Source organism: Molossus molossus, unplaced genomic scaffold, assembly GCF_014108415.1.
Source record: "Molossus molossus isolate mMolMol1 unplaced genomic scaffold, mMolMol1.p scaffold_m16_p_13, whole genome shotgun sequence".
Lineage (NCBI taxonomy): Eukaryota > Metazoa > Chordata > Mammalia > Chiroptera > Molossidae > Molossus > Molossus molossus.
Window position 1 is genome coordinate 15,020,900 of NW_023425348.1, and position 23,212 is coordinate 15,044,111.

At 40.0% G+C, this 23,212-nt stretch overlaps 1 protein-coding gene across 1 annotated transcript in view; it reads right to left on the reverse strand.

The window, feature by feature from the left end:
* The window catches only part of LOC118627925 (protein NPAT), a 77,142-nt gene that overhangs the window by 40,395 nt on the left and 13,535 nt on the right, over positions 1–23,212 (reverse strand). Inside the window, exon 2 of the mRNA XM_036258468.1 lies at positions 6,989–7,107. Within this exon, the coding sequence (XP_036114361.1) occupies positions 6,989–7,107 (119 nt within the window). The remainder of the gene's footprint in view (positions 1–6,988; positions 7,108–23,212) is intronic.

Below are 23,212 nucleotides of genomic sequence, written 5' to 3' on the forward strand. Positions count from 1 at the left end.
GATGCTAGACCATTCTAAAGAAAGAAAAACAACCTTGTGGTTCAAGGAAATTTCCAGAAAACCCTCCCAAGAGACCTTTTGTCAGAACTCATATGTCCATTCCTGAACTAGCCCAACATGTAGAGGAAGATTCTCCTCAGGCCTGTGAGCAGAGAAGAGTGAGGAGCGGATGCTGCTGAGACAATCATGGGGTCTATTACTGACCCACTAGGCAGAGGTGAGGCAGGCCTGCCTGGGCCCTGACCAACAAGAACTGGTCAAGTCAAGAGTCCTACAAATATGCACCAGCAATGTTTCAAGTGGGCCATTTCCCTCAATACATGACCCTGGCCTTTCACGATTTAACCCTGAGATACATAATGGAAGAGGCCACCCAAATGCTCAAAGTTAAGGTTCGAAATAGGAGTTAGCTCCTTTCGGGCATCTCCTTCTTCGAGAGGAGACTAAGTCTCTCCTGGCCTTGATCAACACAACAGGTACTCATTCCTTGTAAAAGGAAACCAACTGACTGGTCTAGTCATTTTTATCTTGCCAAGAGATCACACTACTTTGGGCCTGCCTTGGCTGTCAGGAAGAATTGTGGTGAGCCATCTCTTCTGATTCTGGAGAATGGATTATGGACTGTCCACTATCTTGTCCCCACAGTGACAGCTCTCATTTGGGTGTGATGGTCAGGCCATTTCACCTCTTGTTGTTTAGTATAAATAGTCTCTGTAATAGCATTTGACTTTTGAACTCACAGTTCCCCATTCGCTGAAGCAGTCCACTTGTTTAGGGGAAGGCTTACTGAAGTCTGCTCCTGAAACAGAATCTAGCCAGAAAATTTGGGCAGGCAAAACAGATGTCACAGTGTCTCGAGAATGGATGTAACCTTGACTCTACTGCTGTTGTTGGTGTACACTACCACTGCTCACATGAGTAGGTCCCTGTCTTGTGACAGTCTACATGCCTGGATGAAATATCTGACCTTCTGTTGTTAGCTGGGCTCCTTTTCTTTGTAAATTAAACCACATTGGCTTGACCCTAGGGTCCTCTTCAAATGGTTGGCAAGTTTTTTTGGTGTGATTTCCACCTTGTTCTTCATGTCTTGACAACATGTAGAACATAGCCGATTTTCAATGGAACAAATCGGTTCAGGATTTTTATTCAGAATATCGGAGGCAGGGGCAAGGAAGTCTAACGTGGCAAAGGTCTTGGTTGAATACTTAACAGCCCTTTTCTCAAACTTGTTGGCTTTTTCTCCCTTAGGAATTTCTCACTGACTGACCCTCCCTTCTATGGCAAAGTCCGCTCCCTCACAATTACCCTTATCCAACTGTTCCCAAAACATCATGATTTTTAGCCCCTTTCTTCCTTGGGACAATTCTTGCTGTTTCTCCCTTAACTCACTAGGCTTTGCCATGAGGCCACCTCTACAACCAGTGATATGTTTGTTATGGGACAGAACACCAATAGCAAGAAACAACTTTTCAAGAAGCTAAACTGGCATTCAAGAGCAAGGTTCCTGGCTTTGGGTTCAAGATGATGAAGTAGGAAGGTCCTGAGCTCACCAACTCTCAGTGACACCAAAACTACCACTACATGCAGAGCAGCTATCACTGAGAACAACCTGAAAACTAGCACAGCAGATACTCTCCAACTGCAAATACAAAGCAAAAGCCTCATTGATACAGACACAGTCTATTCTGGCACATAACCTAACCCCCACTAACTGAATGGTGACCCAAAAGAGGGAGGGACCCAACTGCAGAGGTCCTCCTTGAAGAGTGAGGGGTTTGAGCCCCAGCCCAGGGACCTGCACCAGGAAGAGAAGCCTCTATAACATCTGGCTTTGAATACCAGTGGGGCTTTTGTCTAGGAGAGCCAAAGGGTTGTAGGAAAAGTTTCTTCAGAATCAGGAGTGGTGGTGGATGCCATCTCCCTTCTAAATAAGGCCACTTTTATCAAGAGCAGGAGACATAGCTGATCTACCAAATACATAGAAACAAACAGGCAAAATAAGAAAACAAAATAATATGTTCCAAAAAAATAAAACACAAGACAAAACCACAGGAAAATATTAAAATAAAGATGTCTACACCCTGGCCAGTTTGACTTAGCAGTCAGAGTGTCAGCCTGTGGTCCAGAGAGACCCAGGTTCGGTTCCCACTAAGGACATGTACCTCGGTTGCGGTTTGTCCCTGGCTCTGGATGGGTCGTGCACGGGCAGCCACTCGATCTGTCACTTTCACGTCGATGTTTCTCTCTCTCTCTCTATCTGAACAAAAAATGGAAATAAATGTGCTCGGGTGAGGATAAAGAAAAAAAAAAAAAAGATGATTATTACATAAAGAGTTCAAAGCAGTAGTCATAAAGATGCTCATCAAACTCTGTACATAAGTGGATAAACTCAGTGAGAACTTCAATAGAGATAACTACTGAATGGAAGTCTTACAACTATGAAATTAAAGAAGAATCCACATTGAGACTGGTAGGAGGGACAGAGGCGCGGGCGGGCTGGTCCCACACCCATGTGTGGCGGATAAAAATTAGGAGGGACATCTCGGCTGGGAAGGGCCTCCCTGAGGACTGAGGGGTCCCTGTCCCACACCAAGTGCCCAGCTCAAGTTTCCAGTGCCAGGAAGAGAATCCCCATTAACTTCTGCCTGTAAAAACCAGTGGGAACTGAGGCTGAGGGAGGCTGAGGCTGCTGGAGCCCCAGCCAGCAACTCTTAAAGGGCCCACCCATGTACTTACTCAGAATCGCACCCTCCAGACTCCGGCGTGCACGAGGCAGCTTGAAAGACACCGGAGAGGTATGGGGTAGAACTGAGTTGTTTGGCATTGGGGCAAGGTTCTGGAGAGGTGACTTTCTCCTTGACAAACATGCTGTCAGAGGCCTTTGTTCCTTTGGTGAATCCTTCCCTGGGGCGGCAGACAGCCACCATATCTGGGCCTCCATCAACGTGGCTTAGACTGTTTACCCGCCCTGGTGATTCCCTGAGGCCCTGCCCCACCCAAAATACAGGCCCACCCAAGATGTTGCCAGTTGCTTTACCACAGGATTGGCCTGCCTTGGATCCTGCTTCAGGTTTTCCTAAATTCTTTCAAACAAGCAGCATCTGGTCTCAGCTATCCCCATACCTCTTGTCAAGTAAGGCATAAAAACAAACACAGGAAGGTAGCCAAAATGAGACAAAGAAACAGGTCCCAAATGATAGAACAGAACAAAACTTTAGGAAAAGAACTAAGCGAAATGGAGATAGGCAACCTAACAGATGCAGAGTTCAAAACACTGCTTATAAGGATGCTCAATGAACTTACTGAGAACTTCAATGAACTTAGTAAAGGCCTTGTAAAGGACAAACACATGACCTTGCCCCCTGGATTTTAAGGGAATGGCAAGAACTATCTGCTAATAGATAACCACTGCATTGTATAGATAACCACTGCTTTGTGTACACAGAAACTGATTGTTCCTTAAGGCATAACAGCTAATTGCAAATATCTGCTTCTGTACATGCTTGCTTGCTCGCATACCCTTAACCCAAATTCCTTAACAGGGGCTAAGACAATTATATAAGCAACCCACCCCTAGCTCGGGGCTGCTCTCTCCTCTGTGTAGGATGGGACAGTCGCCACGCAGCTAATAAAGCTCTCTTAATTTGAACCCAGTTCGGAGTCTTGAGTCTGGTATGTCTCGTTTTTCTACAACAGACTCAAGAGCATAAAAAAGGACCATTCAGAAATGAAGGATACACAGTCAGAAGTGAAGGAGGTACTAACTAAAATAAAGAATAATTTACCCAGATTCACTAGTGGAGTAGGTAAAGCGAAGAAGCAAACCATCGATTTGGAATATAAGGAAGCAAACACCACCCAATCAGAACAGAAAAAAGAATCCAAAAAAATGAGTATAGTGTAAGGAGCCTCTGGAACAACTTCAAGCATGCCAACACTCACATCTCAGGGGTGCCCGAAAGGAAAGTAAGAAACTGAAAACCTATTGGAAAGAATAATGACAGAAAACTTCCCTAACTTGGTGAAGGAAACAGACATACAAGTCTAAGAAGCACAGAGTCCCAAACAAGGTGAACCCCAAGAGGCCCACACAAGACGCATCATCATCAAATGCAAAAGGTTCAAGACAAAGAGAGAATCTTAAAAGTTGCAAGAGAAAAGCAGTTAGTTACCTACAAGGGAGTTCCCATAAGACTGTCAGCTGATTTCTCAAAAGAAATTTTGCAGGCCAGAAGGGAGTGGTAAGAAATATTGAGAGTCACGAAAAGTAAGAACTTAAAACCAAGATTACTCTGTCCTGCAAAGCTGTCATTTAGAATTAATGGGCATATAAAGAGTTTCCCAGACAAGAAAAAGCTAAAGGAGTTCATCACCACCAAACCATTAGTATATGAAATGTTGAAGGGTCTTCTTGAAGATAAAAAAATATGAATAAAATGGCAATAAATACACATCTATTGACAATTGAATCTACAAACTGTTTGTTAGCTCTTAACTTCCATATTACTGCCCCAAGCCTCTTAAGTCTTTTACTTTCATATTGATGTGCCAAGCCTCTTATCATTTAACCTTGCCCTAAGCCTCTCATTCCAGGAAACCAAAACCCATCACTCCAGTCAGGTGGACTGGAATGACAGAACTACCCTAACCCACCCAAAACTGCAAATGGTCACTTGACAAGAAAAACAAGTTTCAGGAGACCCCAGCCCCGACCAATCAAGGACAACCACGACTCCTCAGATGAATGAGCACCCACCCCAGCCCTAAGTTTAAAAATCCTTAGTCTGGACAAGCCAGTTGCTATTTTCTCCTTAGAGGTAGCCCAGCAGATGTTTCCCTCAATAAACGTGCACTCTTCTGGTTACTCAGCTCCACCTCATTCTTACACAAACAAAATGAACAAGCAGAACAGAAACATTCTCATAGATACAGAGAACCTTTTGTTGGTTGCCAAATGGGAGGGGGGTTGGGAGAATGGGTGAAAAAGGTGAAGGGGCCCTGGCCAGTTTGGCTCAGCGGTTAGAGCGTCGGCCTGCGGTCCGGAGAGACCCGGGTTCGGTTCCCGCTAAGGGTGCGTACTTCGGTTGCAGTTTGTCCCCGGCCCTGGTTGGTCGTGCGGGTGGCAGCCACTCGATGTGTCCCTTCACGTCGATGTTTCTCTCTCTCCCTTCCTCTCTCTCCCTCCCACTCTATCTGTAAAAAAAATGGAAAAATGTCCTCGGGTGAGGATTAAAAAAAAAAAAAAAAAAAAGGTGAAGGGATTAAGAAGTACAAATTGGTTGTTGGACTGACAAACCTCAAAGGGAAGGGGGTGGGGGATTAGAAAAAATAAACCAAAGGACTTATACGCATATATGCATAACCGATGGACATAGACAACAGTGTGGGGAAAGGCAGGAAGGGGGCGCGAGTGGGGAGGAGAGGGTCAATAGGAGAAAAAGGAGGAACATCTGTAATACATTCAACAATAAAGATAAAAAAAAAAAAGAAAAAAAAAAAAAAGACATAGGGTGGCCTGGCTGGCATGGGTCAGTGCATTCAGTCATCCCATGGACTGAATGGCCCTGGTGAGATTTCCAGTCACGGCACATGCCTCGGTTGCGACTCAATTCCCAGGAAGGAGTGTGCAGGAGACAGCCAATTGATGTTTCTCTCTCACATCGATGTTTCTCTCTCTCCCTTCCTCTAAAAAAAAAAAAAAATCAATAAAAACATAAAAAAAAAAACAACCAAGACCCTTACATATGCTGCCCACTCAAGATTTAATTAAGATCAAAAGACTGAAATTAAAGAAATGAAAAAGATATTTCAAAAAAATGGAAATAAATAAAAAGCTGGAATAGCAATGGTGTCTGTGACAGAGGAAATGAATCTAAGAAACTATGTTTATAATAAATGACAAAATATCATTTCAAATAATGTAGTTCCAGAATATATCCATTCTATACTAAATGATGCTCTGTTGGTCTATTGGTATTTTAAAAGGTAGCGACAACAGATATCAAAATAACTGTTTTGTATTTGTCAGAAGTAAGCAACGAAATAGAAAAGGTTAGTCTTATGTAAAATACCATAAAACTGGTGACTTGAATAATATTTACTTCTCATTGTTCTGGAGGCTGAGAAGTCTAAGAACAAGGTGATGGGTGATTTGGTTCTTGGTGCGAACTAACTTCCTGGTTTGCAGACATCTCCCTTCTTGCTGTGTGCTCACATGGCCTTTCCTTGGTGCATGTACATGAAAAGATCTCTCCTTTACACTTCTTAGAAAAGCACTAATTTCATCATGAGTGTCCCAACCTCACAATCTAATCTAAACATAATTACTTCCCAAAGGCTCTATACCCAAATACCACCACTTTGGGGGTTAAGAGTTTCAACATATGAATTTTGAAAGGGTACAAATATTCAAATCATAACAGATAATAAACAAGAAAGTAGTGAAACAAATTAGAAATGAAAGTAACATTCTAAAACTGATTTTCAGAGGCAAAGTTGTAATTCACTTAACAGCTTTAGCATAAGAGTGTGAAAAGAAGAGCTTGCATGCTTTGGGTATTTCCAATTAGGCATGAATACAAACTATCAAATTTCTGCCAATTTTTTTTTTCTTAATCCTCACTCGAGGATATTTTTCCATTTTTTGTTCAGGTGGAGGGGGAGGGTGGGAGGGTGGCAGAGAGGGAGAGAGGGACAGAGGGAGAGGGAGGGAGAAACATTGACACGAAAGGGACACATCGAGTGGCTCCCACTTGCACAACCAACCAGGGCCAGGGACAAACTGAAACCGAGGTATGTGCCTTTAGCAGGAACCAAACCCGGGTCTCTCTGGACCGTGGCCGACGCTCTAACCACTGAGCTAAACTGGCCAGGGCAAATTTCTGCCAATTATGATTTTGATAAAGAGGTGATTTAATTTAAGACTGTGTGTATAATGTCTTATGTTTGTCAATGATGAAATATTTTCCTTAAGAAACAAATCACTTACCAGTAAGCAGGCTGGAATAAAACCTTCATCTGTACAGTGTTCTGCATATTCTTTTAAATGTGAACTTTCCAAAATAAAAGTCTGGCAAGTAGAAGTGAGGTTTTCTTGTTGTAAATAACCTAAATGAAAAATAAAAGTTTAGTTAATTTTAGTAAATTCTGCACTTTTGATAAAATTGCTGTTAAAAATGCTAGAGCTCCACATTGGGGTTGGAGGCGCGCGCGCACACACACACACACACACACACACACACACACACAGACACCCTCTAGAGCAGATTCATATCACAAATGGAATCTCTGGTGAAATGTGCTGGGATTCTACAGCCTTGCTCAGAAACACCAGTTTGTGCTGTCACAAAGCAAAATCCTAAAATAGATGGCTGTTTAATGGAGAAAATTCTGGATAAATTAGAAAAATAAGGTATTTGATAAAGTATAATTACTGCACAGTAATGCCTGCAAGGGAATCAATAAAGTAACAGATAAATAATCAACATAAAAATAATATTCTTCTGCTCTATAACCTCCATATTTGAGATAGGATATTTGGTAAAACAGCTACAATCAATAAAAGTTATAGAAAATGTCAACAAGGAAGACTATCCCCCACAGAATTCATAGTTTAAAACCAGCTGGATAGAACATGGTGCAATTTCACCTAACGGTAACTCCTAGCCTCATTATACGCTCACTGTAATATATCAGCATGATAACCCACACACCCCGTGCCACCACTCTCAAACGAAAGGCACATAGAAGGATACTACATGGCTGACGAGCTCCTCTGAGAAATCACCACCCCTTTCCCAGGAAGATCCTAAATATTCCTCCCCTTTATAGTGAATACCCTACTCCCCAGATTAAATGAAACTCAATAAGGAAGCAAATTCCGCAAAGGGGGGGAGGTTCCTCTGTCTGTGGAGTAGCCCACTTTTTATCTCAGTGCTTCACTAATAAACTTACTTTCCCTTTAAACTCTTTGTTGGCTTGTTTTTTTAACTCTGTCCTGCCCAAAGCCAAGAACCCACAGTGGGTTGTGGACCCTCTGTCCCTGGACCCCTGGAATGCCTACATCATCTCGACTAGGACAGTAGATGGTATAAATTAACTTACTAAATTATCTCTTACTTGCCTAATGGTTTAAGAAAAAATTGAACAAAACAACTATTTTGCATGAAAAGTAAGAAGGGCAAACACTTTTAAAATTTATGCCCCTTGGGAATGAAAGCACTAATTATTTCTACAAGAATATTAACAATCACATATAATTGACATTTATGGAACAATATTATGAAGCAGTGCTTGGTAGTTTTACACATATTAATACTTTATTAGTCCTGACTAGCAGCTTACCCTTGGTCTTTTGCTTCTTGGGATTACTAAGGTTTAATTAAACCAACCACTAAAAATAGCAGTATAGCATAAAAGAACACTGAAGAGGAAATCGGGAAACCTACTTCTTATTCTATTCTGTTAAGATAAGCACTGTTATTTCAGCAGGAAAAATCACCTACATTCTTTAGGACTCAAGATGCGTCATCTATAAGGCAACACACTTGCTTTGACTTGTGGATCAAATCTAGTAAATCACTCTCTTGTATATAGCCCTTCAATCACTTTCCACAGCTTTCAGTTCAAGCTTCTAAAATCTGAGTGGGTTCATTAGGAATAGTGGTTTGAGGACCTCCAAAAAACCCTTAACTATATATATATATATATATATATATATATATATATGTAAAATAATTTTTTTATTCTTACCCGAGGATCTTTTTCCATTTATCTTCTGATAGAGGGGGTGGGGGAGGTGGGCAAGAGAGGGTGGGGGGAGAAAACATCCACGTGTCTCACATCAACTGGCTGCCTCCAGCATGACCCCGACCAGGGCTGGGGACGAACTGCAACTGAGGTATGTGCCCTTGACCAGAATCGAACCCGAGACTCATTGGTTTGAGGGCCGACACTAATGGCTGAGCCTAACCAGCCAAGGCAATCCTTTCAACTATAAAAGCAATGAAAACACTGGCACAAATGATCAAAATCAATTTTTATAGAACTCTAAAAAATAATCAAAGTCTTGCAAAAATCTGGGAGCATTTATTTAAAAAAATTGGCTAAATGTTAGTAAGTGCAATAAACATTGTAGCATTTTAACTTGCTCTATTCCCATGCTCATTTCCCCAGCTTAGTAGTATACTTGAAGATAAACAACTCCCAATCACTATGAAAACCATCAGCCTAGCGGTCAGTGAAGGCATCAGAAGGGGCTGGAATTTTTCCAATGCCGCATTCCCAGAAACTGCCATTATTTGACCTGTGTGACAATTCCCTGTAAAACCCTACTTGCATACCTTGTCTTTGAATTGAATCAGTGCTCATCCAGAGCAAACCATGTTCCCTTGGTGGTGTTTGCTTAATATAATCAGCAGGAATTGCTTAACACCACAGCTGCCTGGGACAGAATAACAGCTAGAACAACCAATAAACTAAACAAAACAACATAAGAAAAGATGGGGAGTGAGAAGTCCATAGGGGGTTTTGAAAGGCTCTGACATGGTCCTGGGATGCTAGGTCATGTGCAAGTATAGGGCAGTGCACATATTCAGAAAAGACCTGACAAAGTCCTTAAACCCTCACCTCTGACCGATCAAGTCAATAATAAGGCAGAGTTGTCAACTGCTTAGATGAATGTTGAAGCATATCCCAAGTACACAAACCCTCCTGGCACACAATGGACAATGTACTGACTCCAATCACATAAGGAAATCAATATCCAATCATAGAATATAAACTAGAAATATATATACTTGACTATAGAATTAGCTCAGGAAACTAAACAAACAGCAACTTATAAAACAACAACGAAGGGTAATAACAAACATAAGGAAGGGAGAAAAATTTTATGCAAGAATTGTCACATTATTTAAAGATTCCAATTGTCAACGAAAAATTATAAGACATGAGGAGAAACAGGAAAGTATGGTTCATCTATGACGGGGTTTGGGGGAAAGTAGTTAATAGAAACAACCACTAAGTGAGCCATGGCACTAGACTTAAGACTTTAAATTAGCTATTTAAAATGAGTCTGAAGAACTAACAAAAACTCAGCCGAAATACCTAATGGAAATTATAACAATGTTTTATCAAACAGAAATAAAGGTTGAAATTATAAGGAAAAAAACAAGTAGAAATGCTGGAGGTGAAAACTATAACTGAAATGAAAAAAATCACTAGAAGGGGCAGGTTTGAGGCAGGGGAAAGAGTCAGTGAACTTTAACATAGAAAAATGAGATCATCCAGTATGAGAAATAGAAACAAACAAACAAGCAAAAAAGACTAATGAAAAGTGAACAGTCTCAGAGACCTGTGGGACACATCATATGTGATAATATAAGCATAATGGAAGTCCCAGAAGAGAGACAGAAAAAGGCAGAAAGAATATCTGAAGAAACAATATCCAAGAACATTCAAAATTTTACGAAACACATTATTTGACTTATACAGGAAGCTCAACAAACTGCGAATAGGATAACCCAAAGTGATCCATACCAAGACACACCAGAATTAAACTGTCAAAAGACAGAGAGAACCTTGAAAGTAGAGAAGTAGTTCATCATATACAAGGGATTCTCAATAAGATTAACAGCTGATTTTTCATTAGAAACCACGAAGGCCAGAGGCAGTGATGACATATTCAAAGTGCTGATAGGAAAACAGTCAAGAATTCTGTATCTAGCCCAGCTGGTGTGGCTCAGTGTAAGAGGTTGCTGTGCCAATTCAATTCGCGGTCAGGGCACATGCCCAAGATGTGGGCCCAATCCCCAGTGAGGGGCATGCAACAAGTGGCCAATTGATGTTCTCTTTCATTGATGTTTCTGTCTCCCTCTTCCTTCATCTCTCTCTAAAAATCAATAAAGAAAAAATAATTAGACTTCCGGTCAAGATGGCGGCGTAGGTAAACACGGTATCGCGTCCTCCCACAACCACATCAAAGTTACAACTAAACTACAGAACCATCATTCAAAACTACCTGAAACCAAGCTGAATGGAAGTCCTACAACTACGGAATTAAAGCAGCAGCCACATACAGACAGGTAGGAGGGGCAGAGGCGCGAGGGGCAGCGGTGGTGGGCTGGTCCCACACCCAAGTGTGGCGGATAAAAATCAGGAGGATACCTCGGCTGGGAAGGTCCTTCCTGTGGACTGAGGGGTCACCGTCCCACACCAGGTGTCCCGCTCAGAGTTTCAGTGTCAGGAAGAGAAGTCCCCATAACTTCTGGCTGGAAAAGCCAGCGCGAACTGAGGCTTAGGGAAGCTGAAGCGGCTGGAGGCCCAGGCAGCTCCCTAAAGGGCCTGCGCAAACTTATCGGACTCTCTCGCTCTAAGCTTGGAGAGGAGGCAGCTCGAGGGGTACCAGAGTCATACAGGGAAGAACTGAGCTGTTTGGCACTGGAGCGAGGGCTGGAGAGGGGGCTTTCTCCCGGACAAACGTGCTGTAAGTGGCCTTTGTTCCTTTGGTGAGCCCTTCCCGGGAGCGGCAGACAGCCGCCATACTTGGGACTCCAGCAACCTGGCTCACACTGGTAGCCCCGACCTGCTGACTCCCTGAGGCCCCGCCCCACCCCACTGAACTTTCAAGCCCACCCAAGCTGTTGCCACTTGCTTAACCACAGGATTGGCCTGTGTTGGATCCTGCTTCAAGTTTTTCCTAAATTCTTTCAAATGAGCAGCATCTGGTCTCAGTGAGCCCCATACCTCTCATTAAGTAATACACTGAAACAAACACAGGGAGGCAGCCAAAATGAGGAGACAAAGAAACAGGTCCCAAATGAAAGAACACAACAAAACCCCAATAAAAGAACTAAGCGAAATGGAGATAAGCAACCTAACAGATGCTGAGTTCAAAATACTGCTTATAAGGATGCTCCATGAACTTAGTGAGAACCTCAGTGAACTTAGGGAGGGCCTGAAGAGCATAAAAAAGGACCAGTCAGAAATCATGGATACACAGTTAGAATTGAAGGAGGCATTAACTGAAATAAAGAATAATTTACACAGCTTCAATAATAGAATACGTAAATCCAAGGAGAAAACCATCGATTTGGAATATATAGAAGCAAAAAATGCCCAATCAGAACAGCAAAAAGAAAAAAGAATCCGGGAGAGGAAAAATGGTGGCGGAGTGAACAGAAGCTACACAGACCGTCTCCTAGAACCAAACTGGAATTACAACTATAACACAGACAAATGGATGGGAAAAAGCAACAGAAAAGCAGCTTGTGAGGACCACACAACGAGGGACACTGACTCCATCCCGGTAGGATTGCGAAGGCGTGAGACAGAGGCTGGGAGCCCACGGTTGGCAGCTCGGCAGCGACCTTAGTTGGAAGCAGCGCCCTCGGGTTACACTCCCAAGTGGCCCCACAGCGCAGAGCCGGGACAGACTGGACTGGAACTGTGTCAGGACACTCGGGATTTGGAGGGCACTCAGAGCTTTTGCTGAGTGCAGCCACGCAGGACGGTGGCCACATTGCTCCTTCCCAGGGCTCTGAGGAGAGGCACCAGCCCCTCCCTCGGAGATCCAACCACACCTTGTGGGCCATTGAGTGCTAATTGAAGCTCATTAACAACCAGCATCTGCCCCACCCTCGGGAAATCCCCTTGTGTAGAGCACCTGAGGGAGCTTATCAATCAACTGACAACCCAAAATTCATCAAATAACCTGGGCTGCTAGCCTCTAGGCAAAAAGCTAGAGGATAACAGTACCTTTCCTGGGCTGGCAACTTTAACCAGGAAAGTAAGACTTGACAGTGGTGTTTAACGTGGGTCCTCCCTCGCTCATCTAAACCCAGGAGAGGGAGCCACAAACAGCAGAACACCAACACCCACAGGGAAAACTTGACAGGCTCCAAAGCCAACAGTGAGAGCCAAAATGGTGAAACACAGAAACAGAAGCCAAATGAACGAGCAAGAGACCTCCACTGAAGATGAGATCAATGTGGAGCAATTAGGCATGTTAACAGAGCTAAAATGCAGAGCCATGATCTTGAGGAAGCTTAACAGCATGAGTAAGGACATAGAAACACTGAAAATAAGCCAATTGGAAATTAAAAACCATCAAGAAGAGATAAAAAATGACCTATCAGAAATGAAAAACACATTGGAAGGTTTAAAAAGCAGAGTAGAGGAAGCTGAGAACTGGATCAGTGAATTAGAACACAGGGTAGAAAAAAATCAACCAATCAGAAAAACAAAAGGAAAAAACTATTAAAAAACAGGAAGACAGCTTAAGAGAACTGTGGGACAAATGGAAATGTAATAATATCCGCATCATAGGAGTCCCCGAAGAAGAAGAAAATGAGCAAGGGATAGAGAATATATTCAAAAAAATAGTGACAGAAAACTTCCCTAATTTGGTGAAGGAAGAAGGCATTCAAGTTCAAGAAGCACATAGAGCCCCAAGTAAGAAGAACCCAAACAGGCCCACACCAAGACACATAGTTATTAAAATGCCACAAATTAAAGACAAAGAGAGAATCCTAAAAGCAGCAAGAGATAAGCAACAGGTTACCTACAAAGGGAACCCCATAAGGCTCTCAGCTGACTTCTCACAAGAAACACTACAGGCCAGAAGGGAATGGCATGAAGTAATCAAAGTCATGAAAAACAAGGATCTGAATCCAAGACTACTCTACCCAGCAAGGCTATCATTCAAAATAGAAGATCATATAAAGGGCTTCCCAGACAAAAAAAGGCTAAGGGAATACATTAGCACCAAACCAGCACTGCAAGAAATGTTAAAAGGACTGCTGTAATTAGCAGTAGAAATGGGAAGAAAAATAGAACCACACTAAATAAAAATGGCAATAAATAAGTAGATATCAATAATCACCTTAAACGTAAATGGATTGAATGCTCCCAGAAAAAGGCACAGAGTAGCTGATTGGATAAGAAAGCATGACTCATCTATATGTTGTTTACAAGAGACCCACCTCTCAACAAAAGACTCACATAGGTTGAAAGTGAAGGGATGGGAAAAATTTTCCAAGCAAATGGAAAGCAAAAAAAAGCTGGGGTAGCAATTCTCATATCTGATTAAATAGATTTCAAAATGAAGACCATAACTAGAGACAAAGAAGGCCACTACATAATATTGAAAGGATCTATCCAACAGGAAGATATAACCTTGATAAACATATATGCACCCAATATAGGAGCACCAAAATATATTAAAAATCTTCTGGAGGACTACCAAGGAGAAATCGACAACAATACAATCATAGTAGGGGACTTCAACACCCCGTTGACAGCACTGGATAGATCCTCTAGGGAAAAAATTAGCAAGGAAACAGAGACTCTAAATGAAGCACTAGACCAAATGGATTTAATAGATATCTACAGAGAATTACACCCCAAAACTACAGAATACACATTCTTCTCAAGTGCACATGGGACATTCTCAAAGATAGACCACATGATAGGACACAAAGTAAATCTCTACAAGTTCAAGAAGATTGAAATCATATCAAGCATCTTCTCAGATCACAATGGCATTAAACTAGAAATCAATTGCAACAAGAACATGCAAAGACATTTCAACACATGGAGGGTAAATAGCATGTTATTAAACAATGACTGGGTCACCGAGGAGATCAAGGAAGAAATTAAAAACTTCCTGGAAACCAATGAAAATGAACATACAACAACACAAAATCCATGGGATGCAGCGAAAGCAGTTCTGAGAGGGAAGTTCATAGCACTACAGGCCTACCTCAAAAAACAAGAAAAATTTCTAATTCACTGTGTAACCTCACAACTTAAAGAATTAGAAAGCAAACAAAAAGAAAACCCCAGAGCAAGTAGAAGGAAGAAAATAGTAATGATCAGAGCAGAAATAAATGACATAGAGACCAAAAAAACAATTCAAAGAATCAATGAAACAAAGAGCTGGTTTTTCGAAAAGAGAAACAAGATTGAGAGACCCTTAGCTAGACTCACCAAGAAACAAAGAGAGAGAACCAAAATACACAAAATCAGAAATGAAAGAGGAGAAGCAACAACCAACACCACGGAAATACAAAAGATCGTTAACAACTACTATGAACAACTATATGGCAACAAATTCGACAATCTAAGCGAAATGGACACATTTCTAGAAACACACAGTCTCCCAAAACTAGACCCGGAAGAGAGAGAAAACTTGTACAGACCAATAACAACTAAGGAAATTGAAGCAGTAATCAAGACTCTGCCATCAAACAAAAGCCCAGGCCCAGGTGGCTTCACGGGGGAGTTTTACCGAACATTCAAAAAAGAACTAACACGCATTCTCCTCAAACTATTTCAAAAAGTTCAACAAGAAGGAAGACTTCCAAACTCGTTCTATGAGGCCAGCATAATTCTAATTCCAAAACCAGAAAAAGACACTACGAAGAAAGAAAACTATAGGCCAACATCCCTGATGAACATAGACGCCAAAATCCTGAACAAAATATTAGCAAATCGGATCCTGAAATACATCAAAAAAATTATTCACCATGACCAAGTGGGATTCATTCCAGGAATGCAAGGCTGGTACAATATTCGCAAATCAATAAACGTGATATACCACATAAACAAAATGAAGAATAAAAACCACATGATCATATCAATAGATGCTGAAAAAGCATTCGACAAAATCCAGCATCCATTTCTGATAAAAACATTCAGCAATGTAGGAATAGAGGGATCCTATCTAGACATAATAAAGGCAATATATGAAAGACCTACAGCCAACATCATACTCAATGGACAGAAACTAAAAACATTTCTATTAAGAACAGGAACAAGACAGGGATGTCCACTTTCGCCCCTCTTATTTAACATTGTACTGGAAGTCTTAGCCACAGCAATCAGACATGAAGAAAAAATAAAAGGGATCCAAATTGGAAAGGAGGAAGTGAAATTGTCATTATTTGCAGATGACATGATACTATACGTAGAAAACCCCAAAGACTCCATCAAAAATTTAGTAGACTTAATAAATGAATTTGGCAAAGTAGCAAGATACAAAACTAATGTCAAGAAATCGATAGCATTCTTATACACCAATGATGAACTTACAGAAAGAGAAACTAAGAAAACAATCCCATTTACCATTGCGGCAAAAAAATTAAGATACCTAGGAATAAAGTTAATCAAAGAAATAAAGGACCTATTTGCAGAAAACTACAGGTATTGAAAAAAGAAATAGAGGAAGATATAAAAAAGTGAAACCACATACCCTGTTCATGGATTGGAAGAATTAATATCATTAAAATGTCCATAATACCCAAAGCAATCTATAGATTCAATGCAATCCCCATCAAAATACCAATGACATATTTCATAGAACTAGAAGAAATACTTCAAAAGTTCATATGGAACCAAAAAAGACCCCGAATAGCCACAGCAATCTTGAAAAAGAAGAACAAAGTAGGTGGGATCACAATACCAGATATCAGGTTATACTACAAAGCAACTGTAACCAAAACAGCCTGGTACTGGCACAAGAACAGGCACATAGACCAGTGGAACAGAACTGAAAACCCAGAAATGGACCCAAGGCAATACGCTCAATTAATATTTGACAAAGGTGGCAAGAGCATACAGTGGAGTAAAGACAGCCTCTTTAATAAATGGTGTTGGGAAAAATGGACAGCTACATGCAAAAAAATGAAATTAGACCATCAACTTACACCATACACAAAAATAAACTCAAAATGGATAAAAGACTTAAATGTGACCCGTGAATCCATAAAAATTCTAGAAGAAAATGTAGGAAACAAAATTTCAGACATCATACGTGCAGAATTTTCTCTGATACATCACCTAAGGCAACAGAAACAAAGGAAAAAATGAACACATGGGACTACATCAAACTCAAAAGCTTCTGCACAGCAAAAGAAATAATCATCAAAATGGAAAGGCAACCCACTGTATGGGACAACATCATTGCCAATGATGTATCAGATAAGGGGTTAATTTTCAATATATATAGAGTGCTCATACAACTCAACAAAAGGAAGACAAAGAACCCAATTAAAAAATGGGCAGAGGAGCTGAATAGACACCTCTGCAAACAGGACATACAAATGGCCAAAAGAGATATGAAGAAATGCTCAACATCACTAATCATCAGAGACATGCAAATTAAAACAACAATGAGGTATCACCTCACACCTGTCAGAATGGCTGCCATCAACAAATCATCAAAGAACAAGTATTGGCGAGGGTGTGGAGAAAAGGGGACTCTAATACACTGCTGGTGGGAATGCAGACTGGTGCAGCCGCTGTGGAAAACAATATGGTGTTACCTCAAAAAATTAAAAATTGGCCCTGGCCGGTTTGGCTCAGCGGTTAGAGCGTCGGCCTGCGGTCCGGAGAGACCCGGGTTCGGTTCCCGCTAAGGGCACGTACTTCGGTTGCAGTTTGTCCCTGGCCCTGGTTGGTCGTGCGGGTAGCAGCCACTCGATGTGTCACTTCACGTCGATGTTTCTGTCTCTCTCTCCCTCCCTCTCTCTCCCTCCCACTCTATCTGTACAAAGAATGGAAAAATATCCTCGGGTGAGGATAAAAAAAAAAAAAAATTAAAAATTGAACTTCCATTTGACCCAGTGATCCCACTGCTAGCAATGTACCCTAAGAAGCCTGAAACACCAATTAGGAAGAATATATGTACCCCCATGTTCATAGCAGCACTATTTACAATAGCTAAGATCTGGAAACAGCCCAAGTGTCCATCTGTAGACGAATGGATAAAAAAGCTGTGGTACATATACACAATGGAGTACTATGCAGCGGTAAGAAAGAAAGATCTCTTATCCTTTGAGACGACATGGAGGGACCTGGAAAGTATTATCCTAAGTGAAAGAAGCCAAGCAGAAAAAAACAAATACCACATAATCTCACTTATATACGGAATATAATGAACATAACAGTCTGAGGAATACAGTAGACCCAGAAACATGGAAGTAGGGCACAGACTGACATCCCTCAGCAGAGGGGGTGGGGGGTGGGTGGGAAGAGATAAACTACAGACCTTATATGCATGTATGCATGACCAATGGACATGGACAACTAAGCCGGGGCGGGGCGGGGGTGGGTTGGGGAGGGGGGTGCCAATGGGGTAAGAAAGGTAAAATATCTGTAACAAAAATATAAATAAAAAATTTATTAAAAAAAAAAAAGAAAAAAGAATCCAAAAAAATGAGGAGAGTGTAAGGAGCCTCTGGGAGAACTTCAAGCGTGCCAACATTTGCATCTTGGGGGTGCCAGAATGAGAAGAGAGAGAACAAGAAATCGAAAACCTGTTTGAAACAATAATGGCAGAAAACTTTCCTAACTTGGTGAAGGAAACAGACATACAAGTCCAGGAAGCACAGAGAGTCCCAAATAAGATGAACCCCAAGAGGCCCACAGCAAGACACATCATCATCAAAATGCAAAATGTTGAAGACAAAGAGGGAATCTTAAAAGCAGCAACAGAAAGGCAGCTAGTTACCTACAAGGGAGTTCCCATTAGGCTGTCAGCTGATTTCTCAAAAGAAACTTTGCAGGCCAGAAGGGAGTGGCAAGAAATATTCAGAGTGATGAAAACCAAGAACCTACAACCAAGATTACTCTATCCTGCAAAGCTGTCATTTAGAATCGATGGACATATAAAAACTTTCCCAGACAAGAAAAAGTTAAAGGAGTTCATCACCACCAAACCGTTATTATATGAAATGATGAAGGGTTTTTTTGAAGAGAAAGATAAAATATGTGAACAAACAAAATGGCAATGAATACATATCTATCAACAATGTAATCTACAAACAAAATGACCAGGTAGAACAGAAACATTCTCATAGATGCAGAGAACATTTTTTTGGTTGCCAGTTGGGAGGGAGTTTGGGGGAATGGGTGAAAAAGGTGAAGGGATTAAGAAGTACAAATTCATTGCTAGACTGACAAACCTCAAAGGGAAAGGGGTTGGGGGTGGGAAGAAATAAACCAAAGAACTTATATGCATAACCATTGGACACAGACAATAGTGTGGGAAAAGGTGGGAGGGGGGCGGGAGTGGGGAGGAGGGGGTCCATGGGGGAAAAATGTGGACCATCTGTAATACATTTTACATCCAACAATAAAGATTAAAAAAAAAAAGAAAGAAAAAATAATTAAAATAAAAAAGAATTCTGTATGTAGCAATACTCCTTCAAAGTAAAAAAAAAAACAAACGATATTCCCAGACTAGGAAAAAAAAAACCACCTAGAGAAAGTTGTTGCTAGCAGACTTGCCCTATAAGAAATATTAAAGGGCCCCGGCTGGGTAGCACAGATGCTTAGAGTACCGTCCCAATATACCAAGGTTGCAGTTTCAATGCCAGGTTGGGGCACATACAAAAACCAACACATGAATGCATGAATAAGTGGAACAACAAATCCATGTTTCTCTGTCTTTCTGAAATCAATTTAAAAAAAAAGGAATGGCCCTGGCTGGTTTGGCTCAGCGGTTAGAGTGTCGGTCTGTGGTCCAGAGAGACCCGGGTTCGGTTCCCGGTAGAGGCGTGTACCTCGGTTGCGGTTTGTCCTCGGTCCTGGTTGGGGTCATGTGGGTGGCAGCCACTCGATGTCTCTCTCTCATGTCGATGTTTCTCTCTCTCTGTCTTCCTCTCTCTCCCTCCCCCTGTCCCACTCTGTCTGAACAAAAAATGAAAAAATGTCCTCGAGTAAGGATAAAAAACAATAATAAGAACAAGGAATGTTAAAAATATTAAAGAGAGTCTGTCCCTCAGGCTAAAATGAAATGACACCAGACTGTATATCAAATTCATATTAAAAAAATAATAAACACTGGTAAAGGTAACTACACAGGTAAATATAAAACAGTAAAAATAAGTTTTTGTTTGTAATTTTTTTCTCCTCTCTGCTTTAAAAGACAAAATTATAGCCCTGGCCGGTTTGGCTCAGCAGTTAGAGTGTCGGCCCACGAACCAATGAGTCGTGGGTTCGATTCAGGTCAAGGGCATGCACCTTAGTTCCAATTTGTCAGGGGCCATGGTGGGGGTTGTGCGGGAGGCAGTAACTCGATGTGCCCCTTTCACATCAATTTTTTTTTTTCTCTCTCTCTTCCTGTCTCTCCCTCCCACTCTATCTGAAGAAAACTGGAAGAATGTCCTCGGGTGAGGATAAAAAAAAAAAAGACAAAATTATAAATCCGGGTTGATGGGCATACAATATATAAAGATGTAACTTATATGACCTTAACAGCAGAAAGGACGGGGGAGAAAAAGGCTTCATACAAGAGCAAAGTTTGTTTGTTTATTTATTTATTGGGGTGATATTAGTTAACAAAATTATATAGGTTTCAGGAATACAATTCTATAATACATTATCTGTATATTGTATTGTGTGTTCACCATTCCAGGTCAAGTCTCCTTTCATCATGCAAAGTTTTTATATAGTACTGAAGTTAAATTGGTTCTAATCCAATAAAGATTGTTTTAAATTCATTGTAATCTCTAAGCAATCACTATAAAAACAACTCAAATATTAAAAAACTGAATTAACAATTTATCAATTGGAAATATTTAATACAAAAAAGCAATAATAGAGGAATAGCAGAACAAAGACATCAGGTACATAGACTATAAATATCTAAATGGCAAACAAAATGTAGTCTTTTAGTAATTAATAAGGTAATGGATTAAATGTTCAATCAAAATGAAAGCTGGTGAGGCTGTATCATATCAGACAAAGTAAGCATTAAGACAAACATTGTTACTAGAGACAAAGATAATGATAAAAGATTCAATCAAAAAATATATGAATTACAAGCATATATACACTTAACAACACAGGTCCTCAAAACATGAAGAAGAAAATTAAACAATTCAACAATAAAAGTTATTGACTTCAATATCCCACTATAAACCAGCCAGACCTAACAGAAATCTGTAATATACTTCACCCCACAACAAAAGAATACATTCGTCTTAAGTGAACATAAACAATTTGTAGGATAAACCATTATTTCACATCAATTTTTTTTTCTCTCTCTCTCTCCCACTCTTGCATTATTAGGAAATAAAGCAAGTCTGAAATAATTTGAAAAGATAGAAATCATACATAGTATACTCTGTGATCAGTGAAATTAGAAATCAGTAACAATAAGAAATATAGGAAATTCACAAATATGTGGAAATTAAACAACCAAATAAACAAATAACCAAAGGGTCAAATAATAATTCACAAGGAAAATGGAAGAAATTTTGAGATAAATGAAAATAAAATCCAAACTAAAACATATAGGTTATAGCTAGAGCAGTGCTTAGTGGCATATTTATAGTTATAAATACTTGTATTAAAAAGAATGAAAATATTTCTAATCATTAACATACCCTCTCACTTTAAGAAACAAGTAAAATAGCATACTAAACTTAGAGAAGCAGAAGGAAATAATAGTTACTAGAGAATAAAAATTAAATAGAGAATAAAGAGAAAAATCAATGAAACCAAAAGACAGATTTCTATAAAGATTAACAACCAAAAAAAGACAAATATTTAGCCAGACTGGCCAAGGTATCAGAAAAAGAGAGAAGACTTAAATCACTAAAATCAGGAAATGAAAGAATACACAATGCTATCAACCTTACAGATCTGATTGATTGTAAATGAATACTATGAACAGATGTATGTCAACAATTTAGTAAGCCTAGGAGAAGTGGAAAATTCCTAGAAAGACACAAACTAGCTAAACTGAGTCAAGAAGAAACAGAAAATATGAACAGAACTAGAAGTAAATAGATTAAACTGTAAAAAACTTTTCACAAAAAGCGACCTATGATCAAATGGCCTCATCAGTGAACTCTACTAAACACTAAAAGAATAATCAATACCAATCGTTCACGAACTCTTAAAAGAAAACTCTTTTCATTCTCTGAGGCCAATAACCTGATACTAAAACCAGCAAGGACAAAACAAGATTATACACCACATCACTTATGAAAAACTCATTGTAATAATTCCTAACAAAATACTAGCAATCCAGTAATATTTTTATTTATGTATTATTTTATTTTTTTACATTCAATATCATTTTATATTAGTTTCAGTGTATACACAGTGGTTAGACAACCACATAGTTTACAAAATGTTCCACCTGATATTTCCAGTACCCAAATGGCACCATACATAGTCAATACAGTATTATTTACTATATTTCTTATGCTGTACTTTACATACTATTTTGCAGCTACAATGTGTACTTCCCAATCCCTTTACTTTTTTCACCCAGTCCACCAACACTCCTCCATTCTGGCAACCATCAGTCTGTTCTCTGTATCTGAGCCTGTTTCTGTTTTGTTTGTTCATTTATATTATTCTTTAGTGTGTAAGTAAAATCCTATGATATTTCTCTTTCTCTGGTTGATTTATTTTACTTAGCACAATACCATTTAGGTCCACCTATGCTCTCACAAATGGCAAGATTTTGTTCATTTTTAGGCTGTTTATTGTTCATATTTATAATTTTAAAGAATACCCTCTAACATTTCTTAAAATACTGGTCTAGAGGTGATGAACTCCTTTAGCTTTTTCTTGTCTGGGAAATTCTTTATAGGTCCTTTGATTATAAACGATAGTTTTGCTGGGTAGCATAATCTTGTTCGTAGGACCTTGCTTTTTATCATTTTGATTATTTATTGCCAATCCCTTCTAGCCTGCAAATTTTCTGTTGAGACATCAGCTGACAGTCTTAAGGGAGCTTCCTTATAGATAACTGGTTTTCTCTTGCTACCTTTAAGAGAGCCTCTCTGTTTTTAAACTTTGGTGTTTTAATTATGATGTGTCTTGGTGTGGGCCTCTTTGAGTTCATCTTGTTTGGGACTCTCGGTGCTTCCTGGACTTGTATGTTTATTTAGGTTACCAGGTTAGGAAAATTTTCTGCCATTATTTTTCCAAATAGGTTTTTGATTTCTTGTTCTCTCTTCTCCTTCCAGCACTCCCATTATGTGAATGCTGGTCTGCTTGACACTGTCCCAGAGGCTTTTTACTCTAATCTCATTTTTGGGATTCTTTTTACTTCTTGCTATTCTGATTGGGTGTTTTCTGCTTCCTTATATTCCAAATTGCTTCACTGGCGATTTGATTTGATTCTCGGCTTCATCGACTCTACTGTTGATTCCCTGTAATTTATTTTTCCTTTCAGTTAGTGTATCCT